This window comes from Oncorhynchus mykiss, chromosome 21, assembly GCF_013265735.2.
Source record: "Oncorhynchus mykiss isolate Arlee chromosome 21, USDA_OmykA_1.1, whole genome shotgun sequence".
Taxonomy (NCBI): domain Eukaryota; kingdom Metazoa; phylum Chordata; class Actinopteri; order Salmoniformes; family Salmonidae; genus Oncorhynchus; species Oncorhynchus mykiss.
The window spans coordinates 42,676,642-42,694,363 of NC_048585.1; the positions used below are offsets into that span (position 1 = coordinate 42,676,642).

General features: G+C 44.4%; 1 protein-coding gene across 1 annotated transcript; it reads left to right on the forward strand.

Moving 5' to 3' along the window:
* Positions 1–303: 303 nt before the first annotated feature.
* On the forward strand, positions 304–13,638 carry LOC110500846 (N-acetylaspartate synthetase). Its single transcript, XM_036957893.1, has 3 exons — positions 304–763; positions 2,437–2,601; positions 10,477–13,638. The coding sequence occupies exons 1-3, from the start codon at positions 448–450 to the stop codon at positions 10,842–10,844; spliced, it is 849 nt and encodes a 282-aa protein (XP_036813788.1). The 5' UTR covers positions 304–447; the 3' UTR covers positions 10,845–13,638.
* The last annotated feature ends 4,084 nt before the right edge of the window (positions 13,639–17,722 follow it).

Below are 17,722 nucleotides of genomic sequence, written 5' to 3' on the forward strand. Positions count from 1 at the left end.
AGGTGCACTGGTGCAGGCCGGGTTGTTTGGGGTGAGCTTCAAAGGGCTCCATTAGCCTACCGGTTCAGAAATACCCTTACGCAAGCCCACCCTCCCCGTCCCACTCAAACACACGTGTAGAATTTCGCCGGAACAATGAGAGGAATGTTGAGGTTTTTAAAAGAATTTGACCGTGTGCCTCTCTTGTCTCTATCCGCCTATCACAATCGAATGGCGTAGCGCCTCAGCCAATGTGCACGCTATGTGGACCACCCCGGCCCCTGAATCTGAATGCATCCACTACGGCCCATTATAAATAGGCTAAATGTTTTCCTGCAACCCTTGGTCATGCAGAAACGCTCAGGGTTGCAGCAGAAACACTCCCCGTCTTTTTTCTTTCCATATTTATAAACGCATCATATCCCATTTATATTATTTCTGAGGTTAAAGTTCTTTGAGGCCAGTTGCATGCATTGTTCGTCTCCAAAAATGGTTTGCGAGACTAAAATTGTTGCGGATGAACACGATGCCATACAAGGGACCAAAAAAGATTCTATTATCGTTTCCTCCTCGCAAATGTGGACTTCTTCCACACCGGCACCGAATCCGATCGAGGAAAATGATGTGAGGAAAGATACGGTTTTTATCCGTGAGTTTGAGCGCACGGACCATGTGGAAGTGCGCCGCATCTTTTACGAGGGGATCATGGAGAGAATCCCCAACACCGCATTCAGAGGCATATTACAGCAAAGTCAAACCCAATTCTTATATGTTCTTCTGACACGTAAGTGACAAGATTTCCCATATGCTTAACGATTTACGGGCCTGAAATTCGTTAAAAGTTGCCATTACCCATTGAAAAACTATTTTCATTTTACCCATGTATTTACAAATGATTCTTGTCAAAGACATTATGAATAACCCATCCATACTAACACATGAAAACCAATTATTGTAAAACAAAATATATATCTTTTTTTTTAAAGTTAGAAGTGAGTTGAAATTAAGTTGAAGGAAAGCCATAATCTGTTGGAGCATCGAAATGTCAATTGATAATTCGTTGACCTCTTTTCTTTCTTTTTAAAGTGCTTTATTCATTTAATGGCACAAATACATGCTAGGTGAAACTTTCATCAAGAGGAAAATGATTTCACATTATACAAATTCAATAACAACAAATACATTGAATAATTGTCGATTTCTTCTCGAGTTCGTGTGTTGGATCTTCGATACCGGCATGTAGCGTAGCTCATGTGCAGCACCGCATCAAACCGCAACACAAAGGCATGGTTAAAACGCATGGTGCATGTAGCGGGTGGGCCTGTTTGGTGTGCATGTAGGGGGCAATGATGTCAGTTGCCGGTTAGGTTGGATGCATTCATTCATTAATAGAATGTGAGGATTGGCCCACAGTGTGCGCTAGCGTGCACCAATTGCACCCTATCACCAGTTTCCATCATCATAGGCTACACACATATGTTTTACTGTGCCTGCAGGCAGCGCGTTAATGCACCACCACCACTAGCCATGTGTGCATGTTGGCATAGTTTATAATTATTTAGTGGAGATGTTAATTTCCCCATGTATGATATGCATGGGTGTTCTTATGGCACACTTGATCCATATGATCAGACTCATTACACATAGCTTAGTCTATGATGTGAATGAATGGCATTACGCACCAAATTTCGAATAACAATTCACCACAACATGTGTTAGGCTATATATATTCCATAATCATTATTGTCATTTAAATGTACACCATCTAAAACAATCCTTTTTTTTACACCTCATGCCTTTGTCTGTGCCGTGGTAAGTGACCTTAATGACCAACAAAACATCTCACATAAGCCTATTTCACTGTTGACATTTTGTCTGAAAATGTGTGTATAATTGTTTTATTTATTTAACCTTTATTTAAAGTGCTTTAATATGAATATGACGCTATAATTTAGGACCACGTCGCTACAATGTAGCCTAATGTCTATGTTGACAGTAATCACGCCATGTCGTGGTGCAATGGAGTAAAAGATGTTTGCATGGCAGACCAGACGACAACATAATGCTGCTGCACAGCCTGTCTGTGTGGTGGGTTCCACTCTGGCGCTTCCGTGCGGCCAAACCAGAGAAAATAGGCTACTCCAAAAATCAGACTGTAAATGGACCAGAGATGATATTGATAGGCTGTGTAGAATATCTGTTTGCATCCAGTCATATAAATAAATAGACTCAACAAAGGATGTCATGTGATGTTTGCTCGTCGGTTGTCAATCGCTTTCTCTACAGTAAACAAAATGTGTGATATTAGGGACTGATCTTTATTTTTAAGCAACTTATTTTTTGGAATGTCACTGTTTGGTTATATAATATATATTATGTGTGTGACTTCCGCCAAAATCCAACATTTGATTCTCTTTTCTGACAGGTATCGTTTATTTTTCTTCCTTATCTCCATAGTAATGTGCTTTGTTGTGAGCAAATCCCTCACGCTGACCAGCTGTGCGCCGTTCGTTCTCATGGCCGCGCGCTACTTCTACAGCAGCAAAGTTATCCACAACTATCTGGCCTGCGCGCTCCGAACTGACATGGCGGACATCGAGGAGTATTACATGAAACCCACAGGTAAGAGGGCTAGTGGGAGATTGGACACAAAACAGAAACTATATATAATCTGTGGAAATGTATGATCTGTTGTCTTTGTCAGCATATAAAGTTCATCCACAGACATTAAGCTTTTAGTGAATTATGGGATTTAAAAAAAAATGATGGGATACAAAACATAGCTCTATGCAAATATGGAATCACAGACCCTTTGAAAGTATCCAAATGACCCCCCCCCCCCCCCCACACACACACACATGCACACAAACACACACACACACACACACAAAGTATAGAGTCTCTCTCAGTGTCATAGGCTCTCCCTGCCTGTATTAAGCACAGCAGGAGTTGGATAGTGACAGCATGGCTGCATTCCAAATGGCACTCCATGCCCGACACAGCACAGTAACTGATCAAAACTAGTGCACTATGTAGGGAATATAGGGTGCCATTTGGGATGTAACCTGTGTGTTCAGAAACAGAGGCAGTCTGCCTGCCTATTAAGTATGCGGGGCGACTCGCTCCGCTCTACTTAGTTACAGAGGGAGCCAGGGCACACCATGCTACTGGGCCTATTGATTCTGAGATGGAAACTGCTGATACACTTTCTGCAGCAGTCTGTCCACTCTGTGTCGGCCAAGCCTCATTGGAGTCATTTCCTCAACTATATTCCCTAACTAGGAAAATCAATCACTCTCTTATGAACTTCTTATCCATTCTGATAAGAGGAATTGAGCTGTGACCACACTTCCTCCTGGTTCCGTTCCAAAACGTTGGGCTATAATCAAATCAAACCTTTTTCTCGCTCTAAAACACACACACACACACACACACACACACACACACACACACACACACACACACACACACACACACACACACACACACTTCCATCCACCCTACATTTTGGGGTCAGTCGGACCCTATTTGCGAAGCTACTTAAGGGCAGGTGTTCGTTAAGCCCTTCATTGATTCTTGTCTTTGTCTTTCGCTTTGTGTCCGGCAGCTACAGTTATCCACTGTGTGTGTGTGTGTGTGTGTGTGTGTGTGTGTAGGAGTCACACAGGATATTAATGGGATTAACGCTGCAGGTCTTTTTGTGTGTGTTTGTATGTGTGAGCGTGTGGGTCTGTCAGGAGAGACTGTGTGTGTGTGTGTGTGTGTGTGAGAGAGCGAGAGAGAAAGAGAGAGGGAAAGAGCAGGCGTCATATGATAGTAAGAGTGCGATGATTTACAGTGGCCTCCACCCTTTCACGTTCCTGCCATGGGCAGTGTGTGTGTGTGTCAGTAGTCAGTGAGTCATACAGTGCAGGGTGAGAGGGCCAGTCACTGACACGATGAGCAGCAACACGGTTATGTCTACCGGCCTCAACTAGCCAGGAAAAAGATAAATATGGTTATCTCTTCTTCAGTGTGTGTGTGTGTGTACGTTTATTCATCCCACTGTCACTGAAGGCCAGCTGTTACTTCAGTCCTCTGCTCAGCTCATAGGTGTGTGTGTGTGCATAGGACTTACCAGGAACAATAGGGGCATTTGGGGGGGGGGGGTTAACTAGGGATTCTTAACAACAAATGAACCAGGACATTCATTCTACCAGCATGAGTTCTCCCTGAAATCCCTTTGGTACTATCAACCAATCAATACATTCTGTTTCATTAACCAACCAATCAATCCCCTTTACTGAATCATCTGGACTGTACATATACACCACTGTGCTGTTGTCTATACCAAGCATACACAAGTAACAGTAACAAGGCCTTATAGGATGTTATACAAGACATATCGATCGGTGTGAATCAAGGGGCCAGGGTTCCTGTCTGGAAGCACGGTTTCTACCTCTGCGCGTGTGAAGTTGGGTCGTGTAAACAGGCTGCAACCCGGATATAGACGGTCCATGAATCGGCGTATGCGAACTTGAGTACATAATGTTGAAAACAACGGTCGGACATCTTGGATGCAGTCTCCAGTTCTTTTATAGCTTAATGGCTTGAATAGGCACAAGGCAAAACCAAGCTCCTTGACCTACTGCACAACAGGACAGTATAAAGCTTGGGTCCAATCCCAAATGTTACCCTATTGCCGTTGGGCTCTGGTCAAAAGTAGTGCACTATGGGGATAAGTAGGTGGGCCAATGTGTCTCCACACTACAGTCACCTGGTTCCATCCTGAGCCCCAGAGCAGTGATAACACTGGCCAGATGGGTTGTTATCAGCATATCTGAGTCTGGCCACGGAGTGTGGGCACGTGTGTGTGTGGTGATAGGGGTTGCCGGGTAGAGTACAGACAAAGGTGAGGTAGTTACACACAGTAGATACACGTTGCACCTATCTTTCCACTCCATTTCTTCCTCCTGTCCCTGTTGAGAGAGAGAGAGAATTCTTTATTCTCCATTCTCCATCCACTGAATTTATGTTCTATAAATGTCATAGCAAATCTCAGTAAGCGTCTTATTCATTCATAATACAATGACGCAGCCAAACACACGTCAATAGCACAGAACCGCTCCTCAAAAAACATATTTTGTTTGTTGTAGCTCTGTTTGCTACAGTCTGAGACTGCTATCGTTGAAGTCGTTTGTGGTGACGAGGGGCGTTGTACCAAACAAAGTCATCAGCGATTGGATCGTCTCTAACCAATCAGCGTATCAAAGCCAATGACACATTTTCAAACTACAGTGTGTTCTGACTCTGGCCCAACCCATCGGTTTGTGGACCAATCAGACGGCCCCGAATGTGTTCGCATTCGGTGAATGGTCAGGGAGGTTCTCAGATCCAGACTCATCGTGGAGAAGAAACTAACGTCCACGGGCGTGGCGTAGCATTTGGCCGGAGCAAGGAGTCTGTAGCTAGGCAACAATGGACCCACACCAGAAGCAAAATAAGATGTTAACAACATTATCGTTTCTGAACACTATAGTTAGTCACTCCCAGGTGACCAATACAATCTTTAATGGATGTCCAATAATGTGGTCCGATCTTTAATGGATGACCAATAATGTGGTCCGATCTTTATGAATATGCGGGTGAGACTCGCAGACAATAGCACTTCTTCCTCTGCCTTATGCCACATTATCTTCGAGGTTCATAAAAAATGGTTTTGGGTAGAGCTTTAAAGGAAGAGGAGGGGGGGGGGGGAGGGACTTTTTATGATCCCTCCTAGCCTCTGACCCTAGGATTGGGAGGACCTAAATTGGACAAGTGTACACACACACACACACACACACACACACACACACACACACACACACACACACACACACACACACACACACACACAGTGATTAGCCCGGGCAGGGTAGCTAAATTAATGGGAAAAGGCCAGTGCTGCAGCCCCTTTAAGTGATTAATGCTCCTACACTGCTCCTCTCAGAGCTAATGGAGCTGTAACGGAGAACGAGTGCAGGCTGGGTGTGTGTGTGTGTGTGTGTGTGTGTAGTTGGTTGTAACGTACAAGGGGCAGGAAGTATTATGTATGACTGGACACAGGTAGATATGGTGGAGCTTGTTGGTCTTGAGATCTGTGTGTTTGGGCATGTGCTGTGTGTGCCTGTACACCTTCATGTGTGCAAACGTGTGTGTGGATGTGTGTATGTAAGCATGTGTATGTCCCTGGTCTCCTTGTCCGAGTCTCATCTGTCAGGGTGTGGTACAGATGTCAGGCAGATCCATACTCCCAACATGCACTCTGTTCCCAGGGGAGGGAGCATTCCACGTGGGGGGAGGGGTCTGTGACATGGGGAGTGAGGAGGCCACGCACTGCAGATATCACACCTCACACTGCTCTCCCGCACGCACACACACACACACACAGGCACGCTTAACCCTAAAATAGGGATGATCTGTAATGAGCATGAACGCACACACACTTTCAGAGGACACAAGCTGTTAATGAGCTTTTGTTTCATCTTAGACACACGCACAGTCAGGGTGTGCGCCGTCTAGACTCAACGCTTATCAACTGAATTACCCTCATATGTTTCAACGGAAAGGATAGACACTAATCTTGTTAAGCATAATAAAAAGGGAGGGGGTTCATAGTCGTGTCATAACGCCATATTTAACTGTCTCCAACCCAATGCACATGCATGGCAGGTAGCATGTTCTTTTCCTTTAGCAGTTAGAAGAGAAAAGGCCGTCACAATAAATCCTGTGTAAAAAATCTGTACGTTTAGAGCGCGTTAGCTCTCTCTCCTTCCTTACCGCCATGAGATTTTATCTGCATCTTTCAAGTCGACCCATCCCTCCCCCTTTTGGTCGGTGGTAGAGTCCTCTTAGCCTGGTTAAATCCAAGACCCCCCCCCCTCCCCCCCCCCCCCCGCGCTCATCTTGGTCTGGCCCGGGTCTATGATAGATCAGCTACCTTGTCTAACCCCCAACCCCTCCCTGTTCCCCCCCCCCTATCTACCAATAGAGGAGGACTGAAGACAAATGAATGTCCTACATGCTCTATGATTCTGCTCTCTAGTCTAGCTATCTCCTCTCATTCTCGTTCTACATATCTGACTCTTAACCAGCAGATCCCTTCTTCTGATAGCCCCTGCTTCCCAAAGGAGGGGGAGAGGGAGAAGAAGGAAGAGAAGGCTCGCTTCGGAGATTCTCCGACCAACCTTTCTTTCGTCACGGCGTCAGACACAGGACATGAGTGTATGTCACTGTCTCAGGCCCCTCCACACACACACACACACACACACACACACACACACACACACACACACACACACACACACACAGCTAGGGCTGGCGTGCCTGGTTGTCCCGTCCCGTGCTGACTGTTGGCACAGGCCCTGCTCAGACAGATGGTGACGGCTTCAGTTTCAGAGGCGTGGCCGTCCCTTCACCCCCCTCCCCCTACCTTCCCCCTTCCTCTTTGTAGCCCCCCAGAGACAGGGCCTCTGGGTAACTAACTGCACGCCTCACATCATGCTCTCTTCTGAGATAAAGCACTGGAAACTAAAGTCTGATTTTGAATTAGCTATCACATCGTGAGTATAAGGTCAATTATCACCACACTGTTAGATTTCTGGGGGAAAATTACATGAAACCTACCCTTTAACAAAAATGAAAGACGCTGACACGGTACACCGTACCTTGAGTGAATCTGCCCCTTCCAAAGTGTAGCTATTCCAAAGACACCTCATACATTCTCCTGCGTTGGGACTACAGACAAGGAAGAGTCAACACAAGAAGTCATTGTCTGACCCACTCTGAACCCTGCACACACAATATGACCAAGGTCAAATGGGGAAAATGTCCCGTCCCACCATTCACTCTGCTTGCAGATCTAGCTGCCTGCTACTGCCTCCCCAGCTGTGATGCCCACATGTCATGGAGTGTGTGTCTGGATCAGCAGGCTTGTTACCGCGGCGACCCTGCCGCAGGACATCCGACAGTTGTTTTATTCAATCAAACACTAATCCAATGAATCTCACAGGGCCCTTTAAATCCCTCATAACGTTGGCTTCCAGCACATTCGCATCGTTTCCCCACTCGCCCCATGACGCGATGTGTTTGAGAGAGTGTGCTTGTGTGCCTGGTATGTGCGTGTGTGCGAGTCTCAGATTGTGTGTGTCGGTGACCCTTTGGCAGATGGACACACAGGTTTTACATTCACCAGTCAATCAGTCAGTCCCAGAAAAGGCAGAATATTCTCTGTGCTGTATTTGACTACAAGGACATGTCACCAATACCGCTGACATTGACAAAACGCTATTTTCAGCAACAGTTTATTGTTGCATCCGTGCAACACATTTTGCCTGCTGAAGGAAAGAGAAAAGGTCAGCAGTTTTCACCTTGTAGTTCTTGGAGGGGTTTGCAAATCCAAAATCAACTCGGGGAGACGGTTTATCAGAATGAGGATATAGTAAGCCGGTCTTCTTTACAACGACTTGTCCAGCGTCCTCCCAACACGGTACTGTACCGACCCCTTTACACTGTAGATACTGTAGCTACGACACACGGACGACAGCGCTGTACTCTCACGTTACAACAGAGGCTGACAGGGAATCTTTGTACTCTCGTCGATGCAACTACTATCTGGCCTGCTGACACAGGTAAAAACACGGCAGGCACGGACTTAAGAATACGTTACGAAGTTGAGCAGAAAACATTTCAATACTGTATAAAACTGCTTTTACTATGACTGAGACCAGGAGGCTTTTTTCTTCTCCCCCTGGTCAGGTTACATTGTGGACGAACATTTCACTGTTGACGTGTGCGTTTGTGTCCTTCCTTCTCTGTCCTGTGTGCCTGTATTTGTCTGTCTGTCTGTCTGTCTGTCTGTCTCTCCCTGAGGGTCTAATCGCCCTAACGTTGAGGGACAGCTCGGGCCTACGACTGTACTTTTCATTATGAGCATCTCATCTCAGAGCAAATAATGCTATTAAGCAGTTAGCGCCAGCCTCTGTCGGCTTTTAATTTCACTCTGCCTACCTCCCTCATTCTCCAGTTGATTCTCTCTCTCATGCTCTCCATCTCTCTGATACACTTCACTCCAGTCGCCAATGGAAACACCAGCCGCCGCTATGTGACCGGAGTGTTTCGTGTGCAGAATCCCTCCTTCTTTACTTCCTTTTAGTAGATCCATCCAGTTAGTGGGTTTGACAAGGCCATAACTGGCATATCTTACCAACAGGACAGACTCTCTCATACAGCTCTATAATGTGTGTGCCAGCGCCATGCGATATTCCACCTCACTTTCTTGCACCCACATTAGTACTTTTCCTTCCCTTGCCCTGATTCTGCTGACAGGGGCTATTTCGAGGAAAAAGGTCTACCTGCAATATGTGTCTGTTTTTTTCCCCCCTCCCAACCTTAGTCTGTAAGTAGCTCTGCGTAGGAGCTATGCTGAATGACTCAAATGTAAATGATACAGTGCTATGTTGTTGTCCAAGCAGCTAGCCTGTCCTTACCACAGGCTTTACGCCGGTCTTACCAACACTCTTAGACAACAAAAAAAGGCCATCTAGAACCTAAAAGGGTTCTTTGGTTGTCGCCATAGGAGAACTCTTTTGGGTTCCGTGTGGAACCCTTTCCACAGAGGGTTCTACATGGAACCTCAAAAGGGTTCTACAAAAGGTTCTCCTACGCGGACAGCCAAGAGTGAATCATCCTCATGTTTGCCATCTTAACTGCATCACATGGTTGTGTTAATTGACAGAAGCCATTGTAAAGCAACCTCTAATTGCTCTGTAATCTGAACTCATTAACACCAGTCCGTAATTGATGAGATATCCCGATACACATGAGCAGTGGTGCCGGGTTAAAGCCACAATCTGCCGTTTCACAAGCCCAGGCTGCCACCTTGTAGGCATATTTCATTCAAATGGCCTTTGAACAGCAGGAAATATTGCAGATTGTGGCTTTAATGATTGTTGTACTGGCCATAGTTAGCGGATGGGAGTCCCCTCTGCATTTGATCCACCCAGCCAGAGGCTCTGAGGTCTGTGATGTGTGATGAATGACATGTTAATGTTAGCTGGCCTGCAATGAGGTCCCAGGGTTATGGCAAATAGTGTAGGGGGCTAATGGGGCAGCTCTGCTCACTTCTTATTGCGTTAGTCCTTCACTGAGTCAACCAGTAGTCCAATAAGGACAGCCGTGGTCCGTGGGCAGTCATAGGTCCGGCTGCCACTCCCTTATTGCTTCAGCCCCTTCACATCAGGTCGTTTGGGGTTTAAATGTAAAGTATGTATTCTGTCAGATTTGTGTTGGTGCTGTTGGCAGTGGTATGTGATATGTGTTGTGTTGGTGCTGTTGGCAGTGGTATGTGGTATGTGTTGTGTTGGTGCTGTTGGCAGTGGTATGTGATATGTGTTGTGTTGGTGCTTTTGGCAGTGGTATGTGATATGTGTTGTGTTGGTATGGTGTGTGTGTCTAACTGGGCTCTCTGGTCCTCAGGCTCGTGTTTCTGGGTGGCAGTGCTGGAGGGTCAGGTTGTCGGCATCGTGGCGGCGCAGGGCCGGGAGGACGATAACACGGTGGAGCTGCGCCGCATGTCGGTGGACTCGCGCTTCCGCGGCAAGGGCATCGCCAAGGTGCTGGGGCGCCGCGTGCTGGAGTTCGCCGTGCACAACAACTACGCCGCCGTTGTCCTGGGAACCACCGCCGTCAAAATGGCCGCCCACAAGCTGTACGAGTCACTGGGCTTCCGGCGGACGGGCGGGAGCGAGGACTACATGCTGCCTGGCATGAGCGGCTCGCCGCTAGAGAGGCTCTTCTTTCAGATCCGTTACCAGCGTTACCGCCTGCAGCTCCGCGAGGAGTGAGGGGTGAGAGAGGGAGAGAGGGATGGAAAGAGAGAGCAACGACACCTCCTCCTCGAAGCAGAGCCCCTCGCCCGACGAGCCTCGACCAAGTCCCCGATCAATCTTATACTCCTCTGACAACTTTATTTTGTATCAGTTACTTCTTCTTGCTACTTACCACTACTATGTCAATTCATTATTTCTAAGTCATTAACTTATGGGTTTTTGTTTTACATTTTAGATTTAGTGTTTTACCCCCCCCCCCCCCGCCTTTGAGTAAATTATTTTGTTTTGCCTATTTTCCCGTCCTTTCCTGTTGTAAGAAAAAAGAATCCCTAACATATATCACCGTCCCATGCCTATTCAAATGACATCATCAATTGAGTGTTCCCGTTGCTTTTGATAGAAATTTGATTGCAATCAGTTTTTCGATCACCATGACAAAATCACCCCCCCCCCCTTCCTTCCACCCTCCCTTTACTCATTAACACTAAAATCCCCTCCCACCCCCTTCAGAACACCAATCAGAGGCTTAATCAGGAGGGTGGCGTGTTCCGTAACATTCAGATAGAAATATATCACGTAGAGCAGACATTGTCCTTTGCCATGGAAAACAGGCATTCGTGTCCGCCCTACACATGGCATTTCTATCTGAATAGTTTCTATCTCAAACGCACCCTGTCTCTCGTTAGCCCGCCTAAGCCCTCTCCATTGTCACAACAACGTTTGTGCCCAAAAAGACCTGGACAAAAAGACAAAGTAGGTTGGCATTTCTCCAGCTCAGCCCATATTGAAGCACAGCAAGGGTCATCAAGTGTACTGTACCAGCCCTGTGGAGAGACAGGAGGAACAGGCAGGACGTGTACTGTGGACACACACTGTGGATCCTGCATAGGCAGGAAAACAAACACAAACAGGCTTGCGTCCCAAATGGCACCCTATTCCCTATATATTGCACTACTTTTAACAAAGGCCCATAGGGCTCTAGTCAAAAGTAGTACACGGTGTAAGAAAAAGGGTGTCATTTTAGATGCAGACACAGTGCATTTTCTGTTTCCTAAACCCTCCTGCTTTCTGCTTTCACTATTTCCTCCATCTTTGGTCACGTTCTCTTCCCCTCATTCAACACAGTGTCAGAATCTAATTCTATGATTCCATTCCACCTGCATGGGAACTATGAAGAGGGTCTCTCTGATTGGTTGGGAAGACGAGAGGGTAGTTCAGGTCAGGGGTACGTACCCATGCAGGGTGAATACTGTGTCAATGTTAATCATATTACTAATTTAATCATGGGTTTTTCTAATGAGTAAATGATCTAATCTAATGAAACATTGAGTGTTACTGAGTTTTATGTGTAATTATCAATGGTTTACTAATTGAATCAAGATAAATTTGAACATTTAGAATATGTTTGGTATTTGATTGAGAAATTCGAGATTTTGTTATTATTATTCACAACATTTGATGGAAGCATTGCTACTTTGTAGTATGCACATTTTATGGATACTCCTACATGTACATAGTAACCGCAATCTAGTATATATTTAAACCAGGTAATTGGGGGAAACTACTTGGGTAGACCTAATACATTATTCAAAATATTTGCGGATTTACAGTACATAGCTGGCTTAACAAAATGTATCTAAGCACAAATGTTTCAGTTTGAATTTAGACACAATACTATATCCAATTTACAGGTATATTTATATCCTTCTGTGTATGTATTAATGTGTATACAGTTGGAATACTCTGTACAGTATGTAGCTGACAAACCCAAAAGACGTCCCTCTCCCTCCCCTTCATAAAGATAACCACTCTCTCCATTTCCATCCTCCTATCAGAGACAGAACCAGCAGAGGGAGAGATACAACTTCTATGAGCCCAAGAGTTTGTCATACTTGTACAAAAATCAAGAAATTAAATGTAAAAAAAAAAGATCATAAAAAAAACATAGATTTTTTTAAAAAGTCGACAAAAAGATGTCATGAATTGTGCTGATCCTCCTTGCCTTGACTTCTACTCCCCCTTCTGACCCCCCATTCATAAATCTGACTGCAACCCTGGGCCAGACCCCCCCACCCCTCCCCACTCTTCTACCCACTCCCCACCCCATCTCTGCATGCGCCACAGTCTTGCTGCGCTGCTTTTATTCCCCCCCCCAAAAAAAAAACTGCCCCTATTGTGATGTCATCAAAGCAGTCTGGCCCCTCCCTGCAACAATGGTGGAGAATGCATAGGTGTGTGTGTTAAGTTTGTGTTTGTGTGTGTTGAGTGTCTGGTTGAGTGTTTGTGTGTTGAGCGTGTATGTGTGTGTGTGTGTGGTTGTGTGTGGAGGTAGGGTAGATGAAGAGGTGCATTAAACCCACTCACCGCAGCGCAGCACTGCCTTGATGACATCAAGCCTGCCAATTGTAAAATGCAAAAGCAATGCAAGTGTGGCATGCCTCTGTTCCTGGTGTGTGCGTATATACGTACGGTGCCTGCCCTGGAAAAATAATCGGAAAACGACATTTAAAAAAAAAAAGAAAGATATTTTTTAGCTGAACATATAAACAAAAATGTGTGTTTCTTTGTCAAGAGAAAAAAACATTTTTTTTTTTGCATGAGATGTGTCTTTGAATGAAAATGTCTTAGAGGATACATTGTACCACATGGCAAGCAGTGGAGATAAAATGTTTCATTTTTGTATTAAGTTGATATTATCAATGGACTCTTTTTATCAAGGGAGTGGTGATATCATGCACAGTGAGAAGAATCCTATGGAGTTTGTCCCTGGGTCGTTTTGACAAACGTCAAATAAAGCAGTGAGATCATGTTGACGTATCAGATGTTGGGTCATTCGACTAACTGTCTGCTGTATTATCAGAGGACTTCTCACTGTTCTGACACCCCCCTCTTCCTCATTCAACCATGTGAATTGAGATGTGGAGGGCACAACAAATAAACTAGTTAGCCCAGATTTTTTCTCCTTCTCCAATTTGACCTGGTCAAAAGTAGTGCACTATATAGGGAATAGGGTGCGATTCGGAATAGTATGCAATTTGGGATGTACTAAATTATCTAAATTATGATCAATCCCCCCCATCTGAAAAATTCAGAACAGACCTGGGTATAGTATTTTGGCGTGGATCCACCAGAATGTAGGAGGCAGAGGTTAAATGGTGAGGCTATAAGAGCGTATTGTATGCCAGAGGAGGCTGGTGGGAGGAGCTGTAGGAGGACAGGCTCATTGTAATGGCTGGAATGGAATAGATGAAACGGAGTCAAACGTGTGGCTCCCATATGTTTGATATCGTTCCAATAATTCCATACCAGACATTACATTGAGCCCTTCCTCCTTAGCTCCTCCCACCAGCCTCCTCTGGTGTTCACTACAAGTGTACACTACATAGTGATGTAGTAAGTGGACTCATGTCTGTTAAAAGATGAATGTGAAGTCTTATCAAACTGAGCCATGAATGCTGCTGTCGCCATTTCAATAATAATATACCCTCTCGTTAAGCATTGTGGGTGATCTCAGCCTAGGCTACTATTTGTGTTCTTGATAAAGGACGTAATATTATACCAAGACTCCGCAAAAGCCTTATGTACTGTAATAATGACATGCTGACATTCAAATATCCCACCAACAATCTATATGGCTTAAGGTAGCGAATGATTCATTTCCTGTTTTAAGTTGTTAGAGAGGAACAGACAAACTACACTGATATGTCACTAGCCTATAATGCATTTTACTGTATTCTGTTTCGCAAAAGGGTCAAGCCTGTGTTTATATGGGGAATGCTATGCTATGCCCTGTTCGGTCTGGTCTTAGTACTTCTTGATTCTGGTAAAGCATACGCAGTATTAGAAAGTAGAAGAAATACTGTATGCAACCACCACCACAACTAGTGTGATTCTGTAACTTAATAATACTATTCCATACCATTCCACTGAACCTGTGCTGATGTACAATCCAAGAGAAAATGTTTTTTTTTTTCTGCTTTTCTTTTGGTTCTGAGAAAATAGGGAAATATTGTTAGTGTTGACTTGGGAACACAGGAGAATGTTCATGTATTGTTATCTGCAAAGGGTTTCAGACATGTGTGCTGCATCAGAACTAAACGCCTCTCTCATTGGAGCGCTCCTTTATCGAGTGCTTTCCAATCCAAAAACGATCATCCGATCACCTAAATTGCGGCGAAGAAACCATGCAGGCTCACAAAATACTCAATTCATACTTTATCGTAGTCTCTCCCACCTGGAAATACAAGTATGAGACAAAAATCCCTCAACGTCTGTCATCCAGATGTCAAGTTGAACACGCACACTATTGTAGAAGTATAGATATCAAAACCGCACAAATAGTATTCCTGTGAGTATAGGTGTTTTGTCCTGGGCGAGTGCAGATTTCAAAGGCCGTGGAGTTAGTTAATAGCAGACATGAATGTATATGGGTGCCGTTACTAAGGGTCTTTGTTGCGAGAAATTGTTAAAACATTATTTTTATTTTACGAGAGAAAGGATTAAGACAAAAATGACAAAAAGCAGCTAATGGTTCTTCTATTGCTGAGAAAACCACAACATTTGATGTTTAAGAGTGACTGTGTACATAGCTATATCTATTACTGTTGTTTTGATTTACAGTTTATATATATATATATATATATATATATATATATATATATATATATATATATATATATATAATTTCTGTTGATTTCATCAATGCTAAAATAATGGACTTTGGAACTGTCTGTCTGAGAAGATGGCTGTCTTTGGAATGTTCCACCAAACGTGGGGGGGGGGGGGGGGGGGGGGACATGCCACTGTGGCAGTTTACCTGGGGGGGACGGGACAAAATGGACTCTCCCTCTCTCTGTACTCCTCTGGTGAACTTATCACTCTGCTGTGGCTAACAGGATGACTAACTCTCCACTGTGGCCACAGGTACCAAGAACGCAGAAGCACTTGTAGCACAATTGTCTTTTTTTTCTTTGAGTATGGATTTTTTCTCTCCTCCTAGCCAATATCTACCCCTCTTGCTCATATACCGTATGTATCATAAGCCTATATACAAGACAACGTTATATAAAGAAATGCATTACTATGACCCGTGGCTATTTGTTGAAGTTTGAAATTTGCCAAAGGTGAAAGTTTTGTTGCATTTTTCTCTCAAACTGCTATGTTGTGTTCAAGAAGTGTCAACAAAATCCCGTATTTATCGGTATCATTTTGGAAACCCTGCTCACGTGCCATCTAATCAAGCAATAAAAACAAACAAACAATGAGATAACGAAATACAATCGTATAAATTATTTTATTAGTGCGAAATGCTGCATTGTTGTTATATCTCATATGCTGGTGACGGAGGGTCGGTCGCCGTGACGTTATCACTGTTGGCATGGCAACACATCACCACTGACGATATGTTGAGGCCTGAATAAGAGGTGTGATTGTATAATGATTATTTTTGTATTTTTCTTTATAAGAGGTTTCAAATGTTTTTTTGTTTCATTTTTTTTTTAAATTTGAAGATGAATTCTACTGGTGTACCACTTGCATTGTTTGTACAGGTGTTATTGGGAGTATTGGGGGGAGAAAAGTCCCTCCCAGCAGAGAGGTGAAAGATGGCAGAGTTTCTGAAAGTGGTCTCTGTTATCTATCAGTCATGAGCTTTATTTATCAGTCTACATCTTGCTTCTGATTCTCTAGTAGTCAGGAGGAGTATCACAGTAACTCAACTACAGCCAGGGGTTTGTCACTACTACTGAAAATAAAAATCAATTAGCCCATATCAAAGTTTAAAACGCAAGCTGAAAAAAACCTCAATGAAAATCTTGTGTGATTTCCATGAAAGCGATTCAACGTTTATTTTATTTTATATATACTATCAACAATTTAATAAAGTTGTAAAGTGTATTTTACTGTAAATAGCATCCACGGGGTATTTTTTATGATCATTTTGTAACAGAAATACCTTAATATAACTTTTTTTTTACAAAATCACACACACTTAAAAAATATATATATATCCAAACCTGAGATTCAATTGTAATGATCTTTTCAACTCCCTCACTAAACTCACCAAGCCAGAGACCGTTGGTTCATTTTCAACTTCTTTCAGAGACCACTGCCATCTTTCCCAGGATCAAGGTTCTGTGTGGTTTAACCTCAGTAGTCAGAGAGAAAAGCCTACTGTTGTCCTGTTCTGATGGAGAGGGAGTGGCCTGTCAGTGGCTGGAGAGCACCCAACACTGTAGCACAGCACTTAGTGGATGTGTCCAAAATTGAACTTTATTCCCTGGCACTACTTTTGACCATGGCTCATAGAGGTACGGTCAAAAGTACTGCACTGAATAGGGTGCCATTTCAGACTCAGCCAGTGTATTAGCTAGCCCTAGGAGTGTGCAGCAGCAACATATTCTCTCCACTTTCAGATCTTGAGCTGTCATGGCTGTCTGTTGCTAGGAAACCAACCCACACAAAGCGCAGCAGGGAAATGATATGCAGCCACACTGAGGGAGTGAGGAGGCAGGCAGGTCAACCAGCCGGGCCGCCCCTGAGGGAGAGGGGGAGGAGTGTGGGAGTGAGTGTGTGGCAAGGCTAAGGCTATGATTAAGAGGGGCGAGGGAACCTTGTATGAGGATGCCTTGGGTGCTTAAAGTAGGCCACTGGGGAAGAAAAATTAGGTAAACAGTGACAGGGAAAAGAGAGGGTTATTACAGAGAAGATGGATCAGGGTGCGATCGCAGACAGTTGAGGGTCTGAGACTGAAGAGCAAATGAGAAGAGGGCTAGGGGAACCCAAGGGAGACGGGTTCAATTGGCTCAAGGCCTTAGCAAGAGGTCAGCCAAGCAGAAAAGAGGTGAAAGGTGGTCACAAGGCAGAGGGATTTGACCGTGGTTAAAACGCGGTTA